The sequence below is a fragment of the Apus apus genome, chromosome 20 (assembly GCF_020740795.1).
Source record: "Apus apus isolate bApuApu2 chromosome 20, bApuApu2.pri.cur, whole genome shotgun sequence".
In the NCBI taxonomy this organism is placed as follows: Eukaryota; Metazoa; Chordata; class Aves; order Apodiformes; family Apodidae; genus Apus; species Apus apus.
In genome coordinates, this window is record NC_067301.1 from 7,619,274 (window position 1) to 7,637,817 (window position 18,544).

The 18,544-nt window shown below is 51.4% G+C and overlaps 1 protein-coding gene across 2 annotated transcripts; it reads right to left on the bottom strand.

Annotated features, from left to right (window-relative positions):
• Positions 1–167: 167 nt before the first annotated feature.
• LOC127392966 (protein-arginine deiminase type-2-like) lies at positions 168–12,199 on the bottom strand. Of its 2 annotated transcripts, none has more exons than XM_051637512.1 (16): positions 12,108–12,199; positions 10,058–10,244; positions 9,910–9,979; positions 9,704–9,765; positions 9,499–9,616; positions 8,517–8,642; positions 7,637–7,815; positions 7,356–7,459; positions 7,102–7,213; positions 6,916–7,023; positions 4,341–4,492; positions 3,927–4,071; positions 2,802–2,895; positions 1,535–1,620; positions 1,249–1,377; positions 168–401 (listed from the first exon to the last, which is right to left on the bottom strand). In XM_051637512.1, the coding sequence occupies exons 1-16, from the start codon at positions 12,197–12,199 to the stop codon at positions 168–170; spliced, it is 1,998 nt and encodes a 665-aa protein (XP_051493472.1). The 2 variants fall into 2 exon arrangements, with proteins under 2 accessions (XP_051493472.1, XP_051493471.1); XM_051637511.1 differs by having other exon boundaries at positions 1,535–1,605; positions 2,784–2,895.
• Between the last annotated feature and the right edge of the window lie 6,345 nt (positions 12,200–18,544).

Below are 18,544 nucleotides of genomic sequence, written 5' to 3' on the forward strand. Positions count from 1 at the left end.
CCGTTTTTGTCAGGGCAGCAGGGCAGGTGCTGAGAGCCGACCTGGTGCCCCTTAGCATTCCATTTCCCGCCGCGTTCCTCACAGCAAATTGATTTATTAGCTGAATCGCAAGCAACACACGCTGAAAAAGCCACCAGGGGCGAGGGTGGAGGGGGAAGCAGGCCCCGCTATGGCGTTACGTGCCACCATTTGAAGGCGAAGGGACGTCGCTGCACGTTGGTGCCGCAGCGAACCTCCCCGAGCCTGCCGTGGTAGCAGGCAACGTCCTCCAGGAAACAGCAGCGCAGCCCCAGCGGCTCCAGGAGGGAGCGAGTCTGTCTTTCCAGGCAGCATTCCCCTCCCAGCAAGGGGCCGAAAGGTTTGGGGATACCCAGGTCCTTGGCCAGTACGATCATGGTGACCTGTGGGGTGACACAAGGGGTGCCCAGCGGCGTCGGGGTGGATGGAGCTGAAGGAAAACCCCCGGCTCCTCCGTCAGCCTCGCCCCAAAGTCAGTGGGGCATCGATGCCACTTCTTTGCAGACCTCCAAATCCAGCATTCCCCCCCCCCTTTTTATCATTTAAATGTACCCCACGCTTTGCAATTTCAGGGCTTTGAGAGGTTTTCACCTTAAAACTATGCGTCTGAGGGCCACAAAAGTGATCAGCCTCCTCAGGCTGAGGGAGTTGGGGTTGTTCAGCCTGGAGAGGAGAAGACTCCAGGGGGACTTTATAGCGACCTTCCCATACCTGCAAGGGGCCTATAAAATGGCTGGGGAAGAGCTGTTCACCAGGGCATGTGATGATAGGACAAGGGGTGATGGTTTTAAGCTAGAAAAGGGTAGATTTAGGTTGGACATGAGGCAAAAGTTCTTTAACATGAGGGTGGTGGGTCACTGGAACAGTGGCCTAGAGAGGTGGTGAGGCCCCATCTCTGGAGACATTCAAGGTCAGGCTGGACGGGGCTCTGAGCAATCTGGTCTAGTTGGAGATGTCCCTGCTTATTGTAGGGGGGTTGGACTAGATGATCTTTAGAAGTCCCTTCCAACCCAAGGCATTCTATGGTTCAATGATTCTGTGATTCATTTTAACCCAATTGCAAGCAACTCAAAGCCACAAAGTTATGGTAGACCCAACCCTGGCTGGAGATATTTTCATTTTGTGTGTGCAAATGTACACATTGAGCTTTTTTGGGACAACTCTGGGGACTTATCCTGGCTGAATAAGCTGGTTTTTGGGGAGGACCCAAGGAGTGGAAACCCCTCTCACCATGTTAGGGAAGTATGGCACAGCTTTTCCATGCTTGTCGAGCTTGAAGAGGGCTGGCAGGTCAATGATGTCCTTCTCTGTCAACCCCAGCTCCTTCTTGAGGATGTCCCTGTTCCAGTCGATGCAGCGCTGGAGGAGACAGAGAAGAGCAGGTCGAGGGGTGGACACAGTCCCCAGAACCATCTCATTCAGAGCCAAAATGCAATACGTCCCCTTAAGGGTTTGCACCATCCTGGGGTGGTTATTTCAAGAAATATCAGTTATTGCCAGAACTATCAGTTAATACCTGGACATACTGGTTCTGCTGCACCAGGATGTCGTTGGAAAGGACCTTGTTAATGGTGACCCGTTTCGTGTCTGTCCCTGAGTACCCTGCAAATGCAAACCCTGGTCAGAAGGAAGAGGTGCTAGCCAGGCTGAAGATGGGGTACAGAGATGGAAAAGCTCCCAAAATTCAGTTCCCAAAGTTCAGTAACAGGCTGGGAGAGTTGGGGTGTTGAGCCTGGAGAGGAGAAGGCTCCAGGGAGACCTTAGAGCACCTTCCAGTGCCTGAAGGGGCTCCAGGAAAGCTGGGGAGGGACTTGGGACAAGGGCAGGGAGTGAGAGGACAAGGGGGAATGGATTGAAACTGGAAGAGCGGAGATTTAGGTTGCATGTTGGGAGGAAATTCTTTGCTGTGAGGGTGGTGAGACCCTGGCCCAGGTTTCCCAGAGAAGCTGTGGCTGCCCCATCCCTGGCAGTGTTGAAGGGCGGGTTGGATGGGGCTTGGAGCAACCTGGGCTGGTGGGAGGTGTCCCTGCCCATGCAGGGGGTTGGATCTAGATGATCTTTAAGGTCCCTTCCAACCCAAACCGTTCCATGATTCTGTGATTCTATGAAAACCCCAATTTCCTGAGCTCGGGGTGAAGGCTGGGGCAGTCCCAACTCTTACTTTATTGGAAAACTAAGTGGGAGGAAAACCTCTGCCTGTTGGAAACAGCATTGGAAAGGTCCCATCATCCACCCTCCTGCTCACAGAAGTAATCAGCTCCTAAATTTCTCCACTCAGCTCCATAAAGCTGCCACCTCTCCCCTTGTTCAGGGACAGACGGGACCCAGGCAGGTGGCAATGACCTCAGAGGGACCCACAGAGGTATGGAGACCTTTCCCCAAGCCCATTGTGGATGGGTGATGTTCAAACCCACAATTAAAGGATGTCCAAACTGGCAACCAAGGAATCATTGGTGCTAATTGTGGGTGACACAAGAGCCCCCTGGTCGTCCCCAGTCCGTGCTGGAGCTCTGCTGGCATTTACAGAGGTGCTCCATCCCACCAAACAACCATCTCCTGTCCCTCCCATCCCACTTGCTTTCCCAAAATAGGGCTGGAGGAGGCTGGGTGTGGTGGGCAGGCATCCCATGTGTCCCATGGAGTGGGAATGTCCCCACATCCCCCCGAAACCCGCACGTCGATCAGGCGCTGCCGCCCTCGGGGCTGGCTGCTTGGCAGGGTGGCTCCAGCTGTCCCAGCTGACATCAGAGCTTGGCTGAAGCCACCCCTTTGTCCCCCCTTGCCTTTGAACATGGTGGCTTCACCCTGACCCTCCTTCTGCTTCTCCCGAAAGAGTTTGTAGCACGCCACGGGGCTGGCCATCAGCATCCGAAATCCCTGGGGCAAGATGGGAAGGGAGAACAGTCACCAAAAGTGCTTCATCCAAAGCCTTAGGGGACCTTCTTTTGGCCAGGAACCTGAGCTTCAACTCTTTAACATTGAGCATTTTTGCTTTTAGGTGCCTTTTCAAATGCAGGACATACCTGAAGGAGGTGTGGTGATTTACACTGTTGGCAAACACCCTCCTAACTACCCCCGAGGGGTTAAACTGCTGCTGGGACAGGGAGGAAAACTGCAGCTGGGTCCAATCCTGCCCACCCCAGGTGGGGTATGTAAACCCCTGGGGAGGGGCTTGCTGGAGGTTTGGGTGAGCTGGGGTGGTGGGTGAGGAGTGTGGCTGCTGCCCAGGCTGGTATTGTTCTCTCTGGGTTGGTGTTGTAGTGCAGGAGGGAATAAATTAATCTAGTTTTCTGGCTTTCCCAGGGGAGGCTAAAATCAGGATGAAGCCAATGTCCTGGAGTGCTGGGAAATGTGGGTTTGTAGGGCCTGAGGTGTGTGCTGGCTTCCTTCCCACCAGCAGAAGGGGTCTCCTTGATGGAGGCTGCTTGCTGCAGTCCTGATGGTATGTCTTCAGGGGGCTTGGCACAGCCCTGGGAGGGGGGCAAAAGCCCTGAATGGAGGGTTTATGGGGGTGGGGAGGGGTGGGTGCATAAATATTCCTTTTCTGAACCATCCAGGTCCAGGCATGATTTCCCCAGGGAAAAGTCCTGTGTTGGAAGCAGTGAAAACCATGGCAGAGGAAAGAGCTTCTGAAAACATGATGGAGATGCTGAGAAGATGTGAGCCCTGGGCATCCCATGTGAATGTTGTGCTTTGCATTTCTTGGCCAGCCCTTTGCAGGCACCTTTTTATCTTCTCCCTGTGCTTCTCATTAACTCTGCCAGTTCCTTTTTGTGTTCAGAGCCCTCATTTTGTGGGTGATGTGAGAACCCTAGTTGGGACTGTCAAGGAATTGGGGGTTTTCCTTGCAGATGCTCTGGTGGGATTGGGAGCTCAGAAGAGAAACCATGAAAGGGTTTGGGGGTTACCTTTGTGTCAGAGGTGGGCACAAAAGTGACAAACTCGTTGACTTGACCCATGGACAGCCAGTCAGAGTAGAGCTCCACGGGAGCCTGGACTTGTTGGGCGTAGAGGAAGTCCCTCACCAACCTGGTCATCCTCCTCCCGCCGGATCTAGGGGTGAAATATCCCCAAGAGAGGGAATGAAAAGGAGTAAATATTTAGGCATCAATATGTAAATACATCTAAATTGCTCACAAGGTGGAGGAGAAAGAGAGGAAGGGGCAAATGTGAAGGGAAAGATTGGATGCACCTACTCCATAGGATACCAGCTGGTCAGGGAATGGTTAATTAATACCCTTAATGTGATTTTTTAAAAAAATGTTCTTGAGGTGCATTTGAAGTTCCTTTATTCCCAAACATCTGGGTTTCCCGTCTCTTACGTGGGGAAGCTGCTGCCAATGAGGATCCTTCCCAAGGGATACTCCTTCCCTGCCACGGTCACAGGTGGGCTGACCTCCAGGTTGCCGAAGGAGTCGAGGCTGGTGGTGGCTTCAAAGAGGGGCTCTCTGCTCACATAGCCAAAATCTGGGCCCTGGGGAAAGAGAAAATGAATTGCTGGGAAGAGTCTCCTCTGCTTCCAGGCTTTTGTTTTTATCTGTTCTGCTCGGCTCAGACCTGCTCCAGAGGATAAAAATATCAAGAATGAAGCCATGGATGGGAAGAGAGGCAAGAGGATCATAGAATCATAGAATGGTTGAGGTTGGAAGGGACCTTAAAGATCATCAGGATCCAACCTGCCTGCTATGAGCAGGGACACCTCCCACCAGACCAGATTGCACAAGCCTCATCCAACCTGGCCTTCAACACCTGCAGGGAGGGGGAGAAAGGTCTCCCTGGGATTATCTGGGCTCCATAATTCTAAAATCATGGGGGTTGGGAGGGACCTCTGAAGATCATGAAGTCCAAGCTCCCTGCTGCAGCTGGAACACGTGGGAAGAGCAAGGGGCAGAGCTGGGGAGAGATCTTCTCTGTTAACCTGCAGCCAGTGCTGAAGTGTCCTCATTAAGCTAATTAAGTGCTGAGGTGGACCCGGAGCTGAGATTCTGAAGGGCTTTTCCCAAGTGGGATGGACATTAGCCCTTGAGGGTAAATCCACCCCATAAGAGCCACCCAAAGGACTTCACTCAAATCCTATTTAAGCCCTGTTTTTTGGGGCTTGATATATATCTGGGATTTCAGGAGTTGTCCATGCAGGGGTCATAAACCCCTGGCTGTGATGTGCCAGGGGCAGATGGCTGATGTTAAAAATGGGGCAAAAATGGAAGTGGTGGAACAAAAATCCTGTCTTGAACCTGTCCTTGCTCTCTGGTTCAAGTCAATGTGGGCTTGGAGCTCCCAGCAGCCCTGGGATAAGATCAGGTATCTGTTGGGTTGGCATTAAATCCCAATCACTTACTAGTGTTTCCTTAGGGATAAACCACGTGTACAGGTCAGTAACGATGAGCAGGGCGACCTGAGGGTGCAAGGTTATGACCTAGAAGTTGCTCTTCTTTTTGAACTGAGGGTGTTGGGAGAAGCTGGGGTAGGGAAAGAGGAGCAGGGCTGCCTTTCCCTGAGGATCCCTGGGCATTTTTGGGGTGGATGGTTGTGGGTTATATCCTTTCTCCGGGTGCTGCGGGAGGGACTGAGCAGGAAACACCTGCTCTCTGCTTGTTGCCGTTTAATAAACCAGAGAGCTGGTGTGGTTTCAACTGTCAAGGCCCTGGTTTATCCCAGGTTTGAGGGTCACATCCAAGTCCTATCAGTTCCAGATTGATTTTTGAGGGGCTAATTCCCTCTCGTCTCCTTTTTCCTTGGCGCGGGGTCCCAGGGACTTAGGGCTTGGCTGGGGCCAAGAAGAGGACCCATGCATGTTGCTTTTGGCTAAATATTCCTAACTGGAAAATGAGATTGGAAAGATAGGTGTGGGGATTAGGGGAAGCTCGAGAGCAGAAATTGGAGTAGAACATGGTTTGCAGCTCCAAAGGCTGAAATTGCTTCCCTAAATATGAAGGAAAGCAATTCCTAAAGAGGGCAGATCCGAGCGCTCAGCCTGGCTTGTTTGCGCCGGGACGGATCAGCACGTTATTCCCACCCTGCCTGCTGAATCCAGGACTGTGTGTACTCATTTCAGGCATGAGAAAGATGGATTTCAACACTTTTGAAAGCACTTAACCTTCCCCAACATGACGTGCAGGAAAAAAACCTAAATAAGCTGTCCTCTTCTCCCATTACTGTTGGAGAGAAGAGCATTGGCTGAGGTTGCTACCAGGGCTGGGTGTAAGGGCAGAGATTTGGTGGCTACCTGGGGGTGTTCTGCCCTTTCTGCAGAAAGAATCCTTCAAGCCATCTTTTTTTTTCCATGTTTTTCTTTGCTGGGCTCTCCCAAAGCACCCTGGCCAAGGTCATAGCTCTCCCAGGCAGCTTTCCATGCATGCCCTGCCCATGGCTGGCCCTTTCTCTTGGCAGAGAAGCCCCACAGGGATGTTTTTGCAGCTGGTTGTACCTTGCTTGTCTTCCAAGGAAGTAAATTGACTCCTGACACTTTCCTTTCCTCTCCTGCTTGGGAGCTGTTGCATGTTCACAGGTGTGGAGGAGGAAAGGAAAATATAGCCCATTGCCTGGATACTCAGGGTGAAAAAATCCACTCCTGTTCCAGAGCTTGGCAGGAATCTCTCATTTCCAAAGGCATGAGCTCTTCCTTGCCCCTCTTATCCAGCACTTTCTGGATAAAGGCTTTTCCAGCTGGCTGGGATGTAGATTAGGTTCTGATCCTTGCTTTGAGGGGGGTCAGGCTGTTGGTGGCCTCCCAGCTGGAAGTGAATGGGGTCACATCTCCACACAGTTGCATGCAGAGGTGTTAAAACTCATTTTTTTCAGGCAATTCATTGTAGAGCCTCCAAGGAGCCAAGTGCAAGTAGGGTTTAGGAGTGGTGGAACAGGCTAAACATAAAACCCTGCAAGTTCTGCTCTTACCAGCAGCTCCCTGATGGCCAATTGCTCCAGCCCTCCACCTCGAGGGGAGTCCAGCACCACTGGAAAGCTTTTGTGGGGAGCATGGGTGTAGCCAAACTCAATCTCATCCTGAAGAAGGGAGGGAAAACCACATGGAGCACATCAGCAGGGAGGGAAAGCTTTGCTCCCCCTCTGGTGCCCACCTACCTGCATCCAGCGGTCCCCACGGTTGGTGTAGCCAAAGCAAACCTTCAGCTCACAGCCAGCCTTGTTCACCAGGTTTTTGATCTCCTTGATGAAGAGGTAGTTGTCCTTCAGGCTGGGAAAGAGGGTGGAAGGAGATGAAGGGAGGATGGATATGTCCCCCAGGCAGCTGCTTTCTCTGTCACCTCCCCAGCCTCTCTCTCCAGGGAGACTGTGGGACTGATTTACCTGGGGAGGAATCATCCCTTGGCCTTTACCTGCAGACAAAGATGTTCACTGGTGCCAAAGTGTTGGGCATCATGATCCATGGTGCTACCCTGAGCACCACTGTGTCTGTGAAGACTGGTGTGGGGGGGACACCCTGGAGGGAGGCAATGAGAAACTGGAGACTTTCTACACCCTCTTTACCACTATTCCCACCCCCAAATACCCTACCCTTGAGGTCATTTTGGGAGTAAATTAATGGGGACTGCTCTCTATTCCATCCCCTTCTCGATTCCCCCTAGGCTGTCACACCCCTTCCCTGGAGCCCCCAGACCTCAGCCAGGGTTTCCAGGAGGCTGGCATGGATGGAGACCAGCCCAGAGAAGGAGTCGTCAGGAAAGTGAAGCCCCTCAATGAAGAACTCGAGCTCTGCAGCCCCACCAGTGTACTGCACGACGTGGTACAGCTTCCTCTGCCCCAGCACGTGGACATAACGCTGCCCAAAGAAGGGGTCTGCAGGAAGAGAAAGGGGAAGGTGAGCAATTTCCAAAGTTTCATTGGTAGCTTCAAGCCTCATTTTGCTTGTGCACCGCACAAGAAGGTACCATATCCCTCTGTGGGTGGGTAGGACTTCAGCTGGCTGAAGTACCTTAAAATGGAAGCTAAAGGGGCTTGTGACTTTTGTTGAAGGGTGGAGAAAGGTGTCTTGGCCTTTCCTTGGATAGAACCAGCGTTGGGATGATGTTTTCATGGAATTCCTGCCTTTTACAACCTCCTCTGGTGTGCCATAGGATGGCAATGCCACCAAACTGTTCTACCAACTGCCTCTGTCTCGGAGGACAAGACCAAGCTACTTAATGGCATGTTTTGGGCTGGATGAGGTTATTTGGTCCAAGGGGAAAGTCCCTGTGCCCAAGGAGGGGAAAATGTGTTGTAGAACTTGTTGCCATCATGGGGTTTTTGCCACTCCTCTGCTGGGTGACCTTGGATAAATGATTTTGTGGCCTTCTGCTCTGAGAACATTCAAGGCTGGAAAAATTTAGAGAAGGGAAGTATGGTTTGCTTTGGAAGTGTCATTGGAATAACATGGAGAGGACATGGATAGATGGAAAGAAGAGCTTGCAAGGATGTCAAAAGCACCCACAAATGAGGAGGAAGGGGGACAGAGGAGGAGGTGAACGAAGAGGCAGAAGAGGAGGTGAGGAAGGACTTACTCTGCACATGGAAGACCCCGATTTTGTCAGCACTGGAGACAGGAACATAAAGAACAATTTCGTAGCCCCGGGGTACCCGCTGTGGCCCTTCAATCCTCAAGACCATCCGTGACATGTCCAGCAAATCTGGGGTGCAAACAAACACCCCTAAGTGATGGGGATTGCTCAGCTCTGGCCAGCTTGTGTGCTCCTTCCTGGAGTCTGCACCTCCCATGCCAAGAAATCTGCTCTTCCCTTGCTACCAGCCTGTGCAAGCTGGAAAAACAACCTGTGGTCATCATAGAATCATGGAATGGTTTGGGTTGGAAGGGACCGTGAAGATCATCTAGATCAAGCCCCCTGCACGGGCAGGGACACCTCCCAGCAGACCAGGTTGCTCCAAGCCCTATCCCACCTGCCCTTCAACACTGCCAGGGATGGGGCAGCCACAGCTTCTCTGGGCAGCCTGTCCCAGTGTCTCACCACCTTCACACTGAAGAATTTCCTCCCAACATGCAACCTAAATCTCCCCTCTTCCACTTTTAATCCATCACCCCTTGTAGAAGCCCTTGTCAGAAGGTCTTGCTAGCAAAGCTTGTGCCTTGAAACCAGTATCTTTTTTTTTTCCCCCTTCAAAGCCCTTGGCCTCAAAAAGCCAATGGACACTGGCTCCATGTGGTTTTAGTTTTCCAGGAACAAATGGGTATTCCCAGCCACACGCCTTGCCCAGAGGTCCTGTCATCCCTGTGGAGCATCAGTGGCACCTCTGCTATTTTTCTGGCTGTGCTTCATGCCCCTGCTTGACTGCAATTAGTTTGCATGGCATTAAAAAAAACAACCAAAACAACCCATTCCCATGTGGAAAGCTTACTCAGCAGCTTGGTGGAGAGCAGCTCATGGGCAGCTGGTTCCCAAGCAAAGCTTCATCTCCCAAAAAAGGTTCAAGAAGGGAAATAATGGAGCACTTTTTTTACTTTAGAAGATGTTTTCGAAGCTGTGTTACCTTCTTTGTTGAATACCCTTTCGTCGTTGCTGTCTGATGCTGGAGTGAAGGGGCTTTCCTTGTTGCAGCTGACCAGGAGGATGGCCCCGTGTCCCTCAGGGCCCCAGGTCCAGCTGGCCTAAAACATCCCCCTGGAGCTTAGCAAGCTCAGGCTCTTGCAAGCCCATGGACTCTCCTCTCCATGCAGTGGAAGAGGCTGAATTACCTTGTTGGGACTGTTCTTCTCCACCACTCCATCCTGATCCGCGTCGACGTCCAGCGAGATGCCTGGATGGAGAGACCTCATCTCAGGGTATGGCAAAGTTGGATGAATGCAAAAGCCCCCCCAGACCCAGCAAACCTGGCTCCACCTCTGCCCCACAATGCAGCACCAAGGGGGTGAAGATGGATTGCAGAAGCCTTCATACTCACCCATGCCAGTGAGGAAGACCCCAGCTTGGTTGATGTGCTGCCCTCCCTCTGCGTAAAAGCTGACGGTGACCTGCAAAGCCCCAGGTCCCTGCTTGGAGAAGGATGTTCTCCACCTGGGGGTCCCACACCCCTACATCCCCCTTCTTACCTTGTTATCATTGACCTCAGTGCTGGCCTGGTTCATGCTGAACCTCAGGAGTGTCCCCTCTTCCAGTGGCCACTGTGTCCCACTGCCAGGGGCTGCCCCCACCTCTGCTTGGCCCTGGGACACCACCTCCACGCTCACCCCCTCTGTGTGCTTCACGCTGAAGGACACTGTCCCAGCCGGGGCCGCCCTGCCAAAACCACTGATGTTAGAGCTTTGCACCAAAACCTCCTACTTCTCACCACAATTAAGCTTCTTGCTGCCGAGCCTCGCCGTGCTAGTATCTCCATGCTCCCCACCAGCACCTTTCTACCCTTTCTTCCCTGCCTGGAAACATTTTAAGTGTCTTTTTTTTAGCACAGGTTAGACATGGGGCAGAAATTCTTTGCAGTGAGGATGGTGAGACCCTGGCCCAGGTTGCCCAGGGAAGCTGGGAGAGTTGGGGTGTTCAGCCTGGAGAAGAGAAGGCTCCAGGGAGACCTTAGAGCACCTGCCAGTGCCTGAAGGGGCTCCAGGAAAGCTGGGGAGGGACTTGGGACAAGGGCAGGGAGGGATGGGATGAGGGGGATGGATTAAAATGGGAAGAGGGGAGATTGAGGTTGGACATGAGGAGGAAATTCTTTGCTGTGAGGGTGGTGAGACCCTGGCCCAGGTTGCCCAGGGAAGCTGTGGCTGCCCCATCCCTGGCAGTGTTGAAGGGCAGGTTGGATGGGGCTTGGAGCAACCTGGGCTGGTGGGAGGTGTCCCTGCCCATGCAGGGGGGTTGAATCTAGATGATTTTTAAGGTCCCTTCCAACTCAAACCATTCTGTGATTCTATTTTAGCTAAATGAGTCTGTTTTCCAGCCGTTGGTGCAGATTGTGATCTGGAACAGTCACAGCCAAAACACTCGGGGCTGTGAGAATCAAACCACGGTTTTGCACTTCAATGGAGAAATCCCTCTTTATTTTCCAAACCTGCCATTTAGCAGCTCATGGAGTCAACATGTCAACCCAACCCAGGGAATTTACCATGGGAATCTCTCATTTTGGGGCTGATTTTATCCAGTCCTGAAGCAGCTGCTGTTACACCTTTCCTGCTCCTACACACCCTTGCATTTCTCCAGCTGCTGTATGCATCCCCATTCCCTCTCCTGGCTCCTTGTCCTTAATTTCCCTATTTTTCCAGGGTTATTATTTTTGGGAAGCTTGCAGCTCCTGAGGTGGAGGCTCCTGTTGAGCAATCCTGACACCCGAGAGCTGATGCTGTATCTGTTACAGCATCATTTATTTGCTTTCTTGATGTTGCCAGCCCCGACAAACCCAGACCGGGAGGGGGGGAGAGAGAGGAAATCTGAGCACTTCTTTGCTGCTGCCTGGCCATTTTTTAGATTGTTAAATTACTTTTAATTATGCACAGAAAAACTGGTTTGGTTTCCTTGTTTCTGGGTTTTGGGAACCCCACTGGGAGGAGATTTGATCCAGAAAGATGCCAGATAAGTTGTAACTGCACCGCTCGGCTTGAGTATCGAGGGTGAGATTTGCAAAAGCAGCAAAGACCAGAATTAACTGTGAAATGAGCTCTGGAACTTTTGCCTTTGAGAGAATAATTCTCTTAGGTGGGTTTTAGGGGTGCAGGGCTGGTGTTGTGGGGACTTTGATGCTTTCCCAGGATGCTGCTTGGTCACTAGATCTTTTTTTCTTTCCCTCTCCCAGCTGTATCCCTCTCTTTGGAGTCCATCCCTGTGGCTCCTGCTCATCCCTCAGAAGCCTTCCAAGGTGACACTGGCTCTGCTGACCTCAGATGGATCCAACCTGTCACTATTGCAGACTCGGGGTAAATACCAAATCATGCAAGAGCTCATGCTCAAAGCTTTCCCAGGACTTGTGCAGGTTTCCAAAGCCCAGGGAGGATTTCCCTTGTGAATCACATTTAAATCAGTTTTGGGGAAGAAGAAGGAAAAATGAGGAAAGGGGGGGGATTTTCAGAAGGAGAAGCAGGGGGGAAAGGTAAGGGGAGAGGTTAAGGTGCAGAAGTAGAGGGAGGGAAGGGAGTGTTGGGGTGTCCCACTCACCCATAGAGGTCGGTGGTGATGTGAGTGCCCAGCACACACAGGGCCTGGATGCGGTTCCCGTGCTGCAGCCGGAGCGTGCGGTCCCCTGCCATGTCCCCTGGCCTGTCCCCACGCAGCCCAGACACCTCAGGGATGGGCATGCACCCTCTTCCCCACCTGCTCTGGGTGCCACTGAGCCCCCCCACCAGCATCCAGCTGCTTCTCCTTCCTCCCTGGCACGTCTCCCTCCTCAACTGGCTCCAGAGCAAATCCCTCTGCAAAGTTTGGGATGAGAACTTTGCAGCCTCCACCTGGGGCTGAAGGAGGGGGCGGTTGGATTGGACCCTCTAAAGCCCCAGGAAAATGATCTCCAAGGGGAGGGAAGGGATGGAGAGGGAGGGTGAGCTGGCCCAAAGCCCAGCCACCTCCCAGCCCTATGCAAGGAGCTCCCCCAGCTGTCCCCAGCTCCTGTCCCTCCAGCATATGACCCCAAACAGGGACGAGCAGCCCAACAAGGAGGTGATTTTTTCCAGGTTTCAGCTGATGTTTGCATCCTTGGGGTATCCCCTCTCTCATTTGTTTGCTCTTGCTGCTCTGAGGAAGAAGAAATACAATTTCCTACCCCTCAGGCTAGAGCAGGACGCTCCTTTTTTCTTCTTTTTTTAACCCTGCTTATTTTCAGAGGGACTGAGTTGCCAGTGTGGGCAAATCAGAGGTGGTTTTGAACAATGAACCCAGCAGAGCAATTGCTGCCCATGCAGGTATTTGCATTATTTATTACCATCAAGCTAAATATTCATTGAAAAACCCAAACTTCTGCCCCAGATTTTGGAAGCCACAAGCAATTAGTGAGGAGCAGAAACCTTCAGGTTGATGTTTTCATTTTTAATATCCCTTTCAGGCTTTTCTTTTTCGTGTTCTCTTCCCTCCCTGGCTGGGGTGTAGGAATGAAGCTCAAATCCAGTTTCCCATCTCAAGTAGATCCTTGTTGGGTGGGTGTTTTTTTTTTTGGCCATGACCTGAGCAAATGTGAGTGAGGACTTTGTGTTGCTGAGCAAACACTTGGGAACACCAACCCCCTTCCCCATAAAACAGGGTAGTTTTGCTGCTTTTCTGCATAAGGAAAAATGAGATTTATGGCAATGGGGAGATTTTTTTAAAGGCTGTAGAAATTCTCCCAGAGGAATATAATAAAATATAACCCACTTTTTTACTCAGACTGTGCTTTCCCTAGAACATGGTGGCCAGGCTGGCACCACTGTGATGCAAAACATGCTGGGGGCTTGGGTTAAGTGACCCCCAGTTGAGACACCCCAGGAGGGGATCTGCTGCCAGCTGGAAAATGTTCCTCCTGAGAAGCATCATGATTTATCTATTTAACCCCTTTCTGTTTAAACCACCAGTAGTAAGAAATACTGGTGAAAGAGGAACTGGGAGGAGAAGTAATTTTAAAAGGAAAAAAAAGGACCCAAAACTGTATTCTGTTTGCACAAGCAGCCTCTGTTCTCCAGCACTATATAGGACTTATTTCTCCTCTTTTTACCCCAAAGCAGAGCCAGCAGCTGGCAGTGCATGGGCTGGGGTGGCCTCACCTCCCTGGAACCTGTGGGCTGAGGAAACAGAGGAGTAAACCTCTTCAGTTTGGAGAGAATGAGCAAAAACCAATTTTTTTTTTCCCCCACCATTTTCACTCCTGCACTTGCCAGGCAGAAGGAAACCTGTGGACCCTTGGGAGCCAGTGCCCTCAGCAAAGATGGGATTGAAACCCTAGGGGCCCTGGGTTGTTTTTTTTGGATGGTCCTGAGTTTTTTTGGGTGGTCCTGGCTGCCAAAGGGCTGGTAGAGCCTGTTTCCCCATCACTGCACTGGTTCCTGTCTTTGTGGCATTGGTGTGGAAGAAGGTGGAGGTCTTTGCAAGCTTCCTGGGGTTTTGTACTCCAGGTTTGGTCTTTGATGGCTGTGTGGAGTCTTTCAAAGTTTTTTAGAGTCTTTGCAAGGCTTCTGGGGTCTCTCAAAGCTCCTCAGAACCTTTGCAAGGCTTCTGGGGTCTCTCAAAAGCTTATTGTACTCTTTGCAAAACTTCTGGGCTCTTTGCAAGCTTCCTAGAGACTTTGCAAACCTTGGAGGTTCTTTACAAGCCATGCAGGTTCTTTGTAAGGTTTCTGGGGTCTTTGCAGGCCTGGGGAGGTCTTTGCGGAGTTGCCACAGCAATGGTTGCAGCAAGGAAAATATTAAATCCTTCCTGGGGAGGCTTTGGCAAAGCCCCCACCTCTGGCAATGTCTCCGTTTGGGGAGGAATTGGGCAATTGCGCCCAAGAGGCATCCAAGGCATCTTCCTCATACCTGTGTCTGGTGCCGGGGGCAGCACCCAGCTGTCCCCATTGCATGAGGGGTGGCCATCTCCTGTGGCCTTCCAGTATCTGAAGGGGATCCAGGAAAGCCAGGGAGGGACTTTTGACAAGGGATCAGAGTGAGAGGACAAGGGGTGTGATGATTTTAAGCTGGAAAAGGGAAGATTTAGGTTACATGTTAGGAGGAAATTCTTTAGTGTGGGGGCGGTGAGACACTGGAACAGGTTACTCAGGGAAGTTGTAACTGCCCTATCCCTGGAAGTGCTCAAGGGCAGGTTGGATCAACCTGGTCTGGTGGGAGGTGTCCCTGCCCATGCAGGGTGTTGGAACTAGATGATCTTTAAGGTCCCTTCCAACCCAAGCCAGTCTGGGATTCTACAATGACACAATTCTATGACTTCCCGCCCAGTTATTAAATAAAACTTGGTTTCTCCTGCAAGAATGGGCTGGTTTTTTTCAGGGTGCAGAAGTGCTATTTGCCATGTGGGCTCAGCTCTGGGTTACCAGGTGGCAGATCAGAGGTCGTAAACCATCCCAGGACATGTGTAGATAGACATGTGCACACACATGTAGATGTCTAGAGGTTTGTGAGTGTGTGGCTATAGTCAGATCTGGTCAGAGCAGTTATTTGTTTTCTTTTTTAAAATCAGATCTGCCAGATCAGGAGCTGCTCTGCATAAACTTCCCTGCCACTGATGGGTCTCTGCCTGCCCTAGTTTCCAGGACCTGGGAAGAGATCCCAACACTGGAGCTTCCAAACAACTCCAGGGAGCTGATTCCTGAGGCTTTTCACATGTGCATCACCCAGCAGCTCCTGCCCGAGGAGGCCAAGCCGGTGGGTGCGAGGGGGTTTTAAGCTCCTTGGCTGCTTGGTGAGGGGTCTTGGGGTGGTTTGGTGACTCCCTTTCTGCACGTGCCTTAGTGCAAAGAGTGGGAGGGGAAATGTTCCCCCCGCTGAGTCCTTCCAAGCTGACCTTTTGCATTTAGGAGGTGCAAACAGGTGCTTGTCCCAGTTGAGCCACGAGGCAACTGCCTGTTCCTGCCCATTCCTGCCCTTTATTTTGGAAGAGACAGGCAGCTTCAAGGAGGTGAAACCAACCCACTGGCAAGATGAAGGAGCTTGGGTGAAGCTGAGTCCACCCTGTAGCTTTATTGCTCTCCCTGGGGGAGGCATCCAGCACGCCCCAGCCAGGGTGATATTTATAGGGCAGCAATTTTAATGCAAAGCTGGGGGTGAGTGTGGGCAGGGCAAGCACAGGGGTATGTGCTTGGCTCCAGCCTCAGGGGGGAAAAGCAGTTTTATGGGATGCTTTGCTCTTGGATTCCCAGGTAGGAAATCTCCCAGCAGGCAGACACCTTCATTTTGAGGAGAAGAAAGGATGGAGGAGGATTTTTGGTGCTTTTTCACCCAAGAGGAGGAGGTGGTTGTAAAGCCAGCTCTGACAAGTCCTGGCCCCAGATGTTTTACCAGGACTGGGACCAACCTCTCTTAGTTTTACTGGCTTGAAAAACTTTTTTTTACTGGGCCAAACCAACCTGCTGCCATTCTTTCCTGGCTTCCAAGTGGGATGGGGAGGGCAGGTCCCTGGGAGGGGACTTGATGCCTGTCTGGGATGCTCCTGCCAGGCTGTTCCAGCTACGCGCCTAAAGAAAATAAACCTTCATGCAAACTGGAGCGGGACTTGATAACTGGTTCCATGCCTTGCCCTGTTGCAAGTAATTAGACTGACATGGCTCTTAAAAGTTCCTGCCTGCAATTACACATGCAGAGCAATAAATAAGGTGTAATTAGCAGCTTAGGGAGATTATCAGACTTTCCTTGATGGAGTGGCGGTGCAGGATGGGAGAGAAGAAACGCCCTGGGGAAGTCTGGGCTAATAGTGGGGTTCTTGGAGGAGCACTGGCAGAGGGTCAGGTCTTGCTCCATCATGGCTAGAAACAGGCTGAAACTGGGGGAAAAGATGAGGTGAGTCCCAAAAAACCAAGGTTCACTTGATCTGCTGGAGAGGTGGGATCCCAGGGATCTTAAGAGCAACTTCTCAGGACAAGGTGTTATTAGGAAGAAACACTCAGCTCTGAATGGGCCAGATGGCTTAAAATTGTCATTCTCCCTGTGCACGGGCATGTCAGTGCTAATAGCAGGTGGAGGAGGAAGAAGAGCTGAGTGTAGGTACCACCCAACCAAGACGAGGTGTTTTGGGCTTGAGTGAGCATCCGCAGTGACCGTAGTGGCTCAGAATGTGCCGTGACTAAATGTGCTGAGAAAAAACCCAAACCCAAAATGAAGATGAGGTTTCAGCCCTGTGCCTCCATCCCTTCTGGAGGAGCATGATCCTGGGGGAGTTTGGAGAAACACATGCTCTCCAACCCTCTGTTGAAGCCCTCATGTTTGCTGGGAGCCCAAAACCACTGTTCTCCACCTCCCTCCAGATTATAGACCTTACCAGCCTGACCCCGTGGGGATTAAGGTGTGTTCCCTGTCCAGCACAGGGCTCAAACCAGCTGAGCAGGATACGGTCCTAAAATCACAGCAGGCAGCAAGCTCAGCACCATGCCCAGTCCAAACCAGTGCGACCAGCAGCTGCTAGTGGGAATTCTAACTCTTTGGTAGATATGCTGCCATGGCCAGACTCTTCCTTGGAGGATGCAGTGAGCTCCTTGCCCATCGTGCTGGCTTTGCTTTGCCCCAGCTCAAAGGGTTTTAGGGGGTGCATGAAGGTTTGTGATCCCCCAGGAGGGCTCAAGAACCAACAAAACCCACAAGTCCATGAGCATCAGGAGTTTGGCTGGGTTTCAGGAAATGGAATTTTATGTAAAAATCTCAAGCAAGGTGAGGTCCTGGAGAAGCTGGAAGTGCCGCTAGCATTCCCCACTGGAGCATCCTGGCTGTGCCAGCAGGGTCCCAAGATCTTATTAAAGCTGTGCTTGCATACAAGACATGGTGCTGCTGGGTTTTTCCTGCTGCAATTAAAGTTGGAAGGAGCCCTTTAATGTAGCCTGGCTGGGAGATGTTTAAAGCAGCTGGTTTGATCTTGCAGGGGAAGGTGTGTGCAGATTGCTGCTCCTCCAGCTGAGGACATGCAGCTCAGTGCAGTGATGGGGATGGGTCCTTCTAATTCCACTGAGCTTGCTTTGACCTTTTTGACTCACAAGAGGTCCTGCTGCTGGCCAGCCTGGGTTACTGCTGGCTCCAGCCCTCTCCTGCCCATTGCATTTCTAATGCCCCATGGGAATGGGGACCACATTGCCCTGTCCCCTTTGCTATGAGAATAAACCTTGCAGCAGCAGGGCTGTTGGTGTGCCCTCTATCCCTGTGCTGCCTTTTCCCTCCATCTTAACTGCTGCCTCCATCCCTGAGCATGCTGGAGACCTCCTTCCCACCATCAGGTGGCACTTCAGGAGGCACTTCTTGAGGCATTTTGGGATATGCTCTGTTTTTGTTTTTTTTTTGGGGGGATGGGGGTCGACGGTTGGATGCTGTGATCTTAGAGGTCTTTTCCAACCATGACAATTCTGTGATTCTGTGGTTCAGCACAATTAATCTCATCCTGTTTCCATCTTTGCAGGCAGGTGAAGCCTCCTGAGGTGGCCTGGAGTACATCCAGCAGACAACATCTCCCAGTGATGGGGATGTTTCTCATGGGAGCTTTGCTGCACGCCCCAAAAACCCCAATTCTCCTGAAACACAAAGTCCAAGCGAAACACTGAGAACTTTTAATTTCCACTGAAAGCCTCTTGTTGTTTTGTTGTTGTTGTTTGGGTTTTTTTTTTCCCCTTCCCTGCCTGCCAAATAACCAGTTTTCCCTGCACTTGTTTCTGCTCGTTGCTCTCCTGGGGAGTTGTTATGATGGGAAGGACTGACCTGAACAAACATTTCCCTGTGTCAGGCTTTATTCGGGCATTGCCCTAATGGGGTAGCCGAGGCTGTGAGTCACCTGCAGAGAGGCTAGATGGAAAATTTGGGTTGTTTTAAGGGAAATGCTTTATTTAATGATACCATGTATTGTAATAACCCTAAACAACCAGGTTGTGCAGCAGGAGGGATGAAATGTTTAATACATTAAGCTTTGGAGTCCTTACATGAAGCTCTAAGGGAATAAAAAGGTGA